Source organism: Antrostomus carolinensis, unplaced genomic scaffold (genome assembly GCF_000700745.2).
Source record: "Antrostomus carolinensis isolate BGI_N321 unplaced genomic scaffold, ASM70074v2 scaffold34526, whole genome shotgun sequence".
Taxonomy (NCBI): domain Eukaryota; kingdom Metazoa; phylum Chordata; class Aves; order Caprimulgiformes; family Caprimulgidae; genus Antrostomus; species Antrostomus carolinensis.
The window spans coordinates 2,642-4,572 of NW_010324570.1; the positions used below are offsets into that span (position 1 = coordinate 2,642).

Sequence of the window (1,931 nt, forward strand, 5' to 3'; positions counted from 1 at the left end):
ATCCTGCAGCACAGCTGGGAATCCTATTCTTCCTGTAGGTCTCAGCTTGCCCAAAGACACCTTACGTTGTCTTGGATACCACGGTTTCTGCTTCCATTCAAAATCCTGCCCAGAGCCGTTTGCTGCCTTTGGAACTTGCTCTCGGCGTCAGAAAACCTGCTGCATAGGTATGTGTGGAAACCCTGCCCAGACAGGCAACGTTTGAAGAGGAGATTGCTAAAGTCAGCAAAACACTCTCTTGCTCTGTCTCCAAATGACCTAAACCACCTTCTTCCATCTACAAAGATGGATCTAGTTGTTCTTCCATTAGTGGCAGTGTGGAGCACAGGAACAGAATTGACATTTTGGGCTGGCCAAATACCATGTAGCCCAATGTCCTGTCTCCAACAGGTGCCCAGGAAAAGAAAACAAAAATTGTGGCTCACACAGAGTCCTCTTTCCTTGATACATCTTTCTATAATCATCTGTTGGGGGACTGCTGGCTGCATCCGCACTGCTACATTTAATAGGTGCCAGCTGACCTCTTCCCTCTAAATTTATCTAATCCTTTCTGGACTTGCTTATTTTTGGAGCTCCTCAATAGTCAAAGTCAATCATTAAGTCAATATATGCTTTATAGCCAACTGTGCTAATCAGACCTAAGGTTCATCTGACCCAGCATCCTCTATCTGTCTGTGGACAGAAGTGGATGTTTCTATACAGTTACTCTCTGTGTGTAAAATGAATATTAATGAACACCACAGACATATAATTACACTTCCTTATATATTCTCCTGGCTTTCATGAATTTACAGCTCAGGACTTAGGCTGAGAGAGCTGGGACTGTTCAGCCTGGAGAAGAGCAGCCTGAGAGGGGATCTGATCAATGTCTATAAATATCTGAAATGTGGGGGCCTAATGGATGGGGCCGGGCTCTTTTTGGTGGTGCCCAGTGACAGGACAAGGGGCAATTGGCACAAACTGGAACAGTGGAAGCTCCAGACAAATTTAAGGAAAAACTTCTGTGTAACTTCTAGATCTAAGCATCTTTGTGTTTAAAAGTCCTTACTGGATTTCCCCCCTTAGATTAAAAATTCCTTCTCTTTGTTTTAAAACATCTTCCCTCATAATTTCCTTCAGTGCCACCTACTTTTGTACTGCAAATGAAATGTAGCCATTCTGCATCCACCTTCTTCATACCTCTACATTATCCCTCCTTCAGCTGTTTCTTTTCCAAGTTGATGGATCACACAAATTCCTCTTTTTACAGAAGTGCTCTGATGACCCCCATAGTTCTTCTTTCTGTCCTTGTTTTTGGAGACACAGTAACTAGAACTTCATGACATTTTCCATGTATGAGTTGATTCAGATGGTGATGCAATGTTTTCTATTTTGACTTCAATCCTTTTCATTGCAGACACGACATCAAACTTCCATACTTGTCAAGATGAGGGGGGTCATTGTGTACCTCCAGAAATCGAATGTCTGCAAGAACAAGTGGGCCTTTGCCCTCACAGCGAATGGAAGTGCTGCACAGAAGTGTAATAAAGACCTCAGAAAACCACAGAAATGCATGGATGAGAAAACAAACAAGTTCTCTTCCAAGTGGTGTAGAGAAGTTGTCTGGTTTTCTCAACATGTGAAGTGTATAAGTAACTAGAGGTGACATGTTTCTTTATATAGCAAAGGCAATAAATACTCAATAAACAGATATAACAGTCATATATGTATGGAAAGAGGCAGAATGTCTCTCTGTTACACCCACACACAGAAACTTTGCTGTAACATCCTTAGAAACCACATCTCCTCATAATCCAAACCTCACCTTCCTCTTTTCTGCCTTCCTTCCTTCCTTCCTTCCTTCCTTCCTTCCTTCCTTCCTTCCTTCCTTCCTTCCCTCCTTCCTTCCTTCCTTCCTTCCTTCCTTCCTTCCTTCCTTCCTTCCTAATAGA

The 1,931-nt window shown here is 42.6% G+C and overlaps 1 protein-coding gene across 1 annotated transcript in view; it reads left to right on the top strand.

The window, feature by feature from the left end:
* LOC104527303 (gallinacin-11) overlaps positions 1–1,524 on the top strand; it is a 2,503-nt gene extending 979 nt beyond the window's left edge. The window contains exons 2-3 of the mRNA XM_010170983.2: positions 39–167; positions 1,397–1,524. Coding sequence (XP_010169285.2) covers positions 39–167; positions 1,397–1,524 — 257 coding nt within the window. The remainder of the gene's footprint in view (positions 1–38; positions 168–1,396) is intronic.
* Positions 1,525–1,931: the final 407 nt, after the last annotated feature.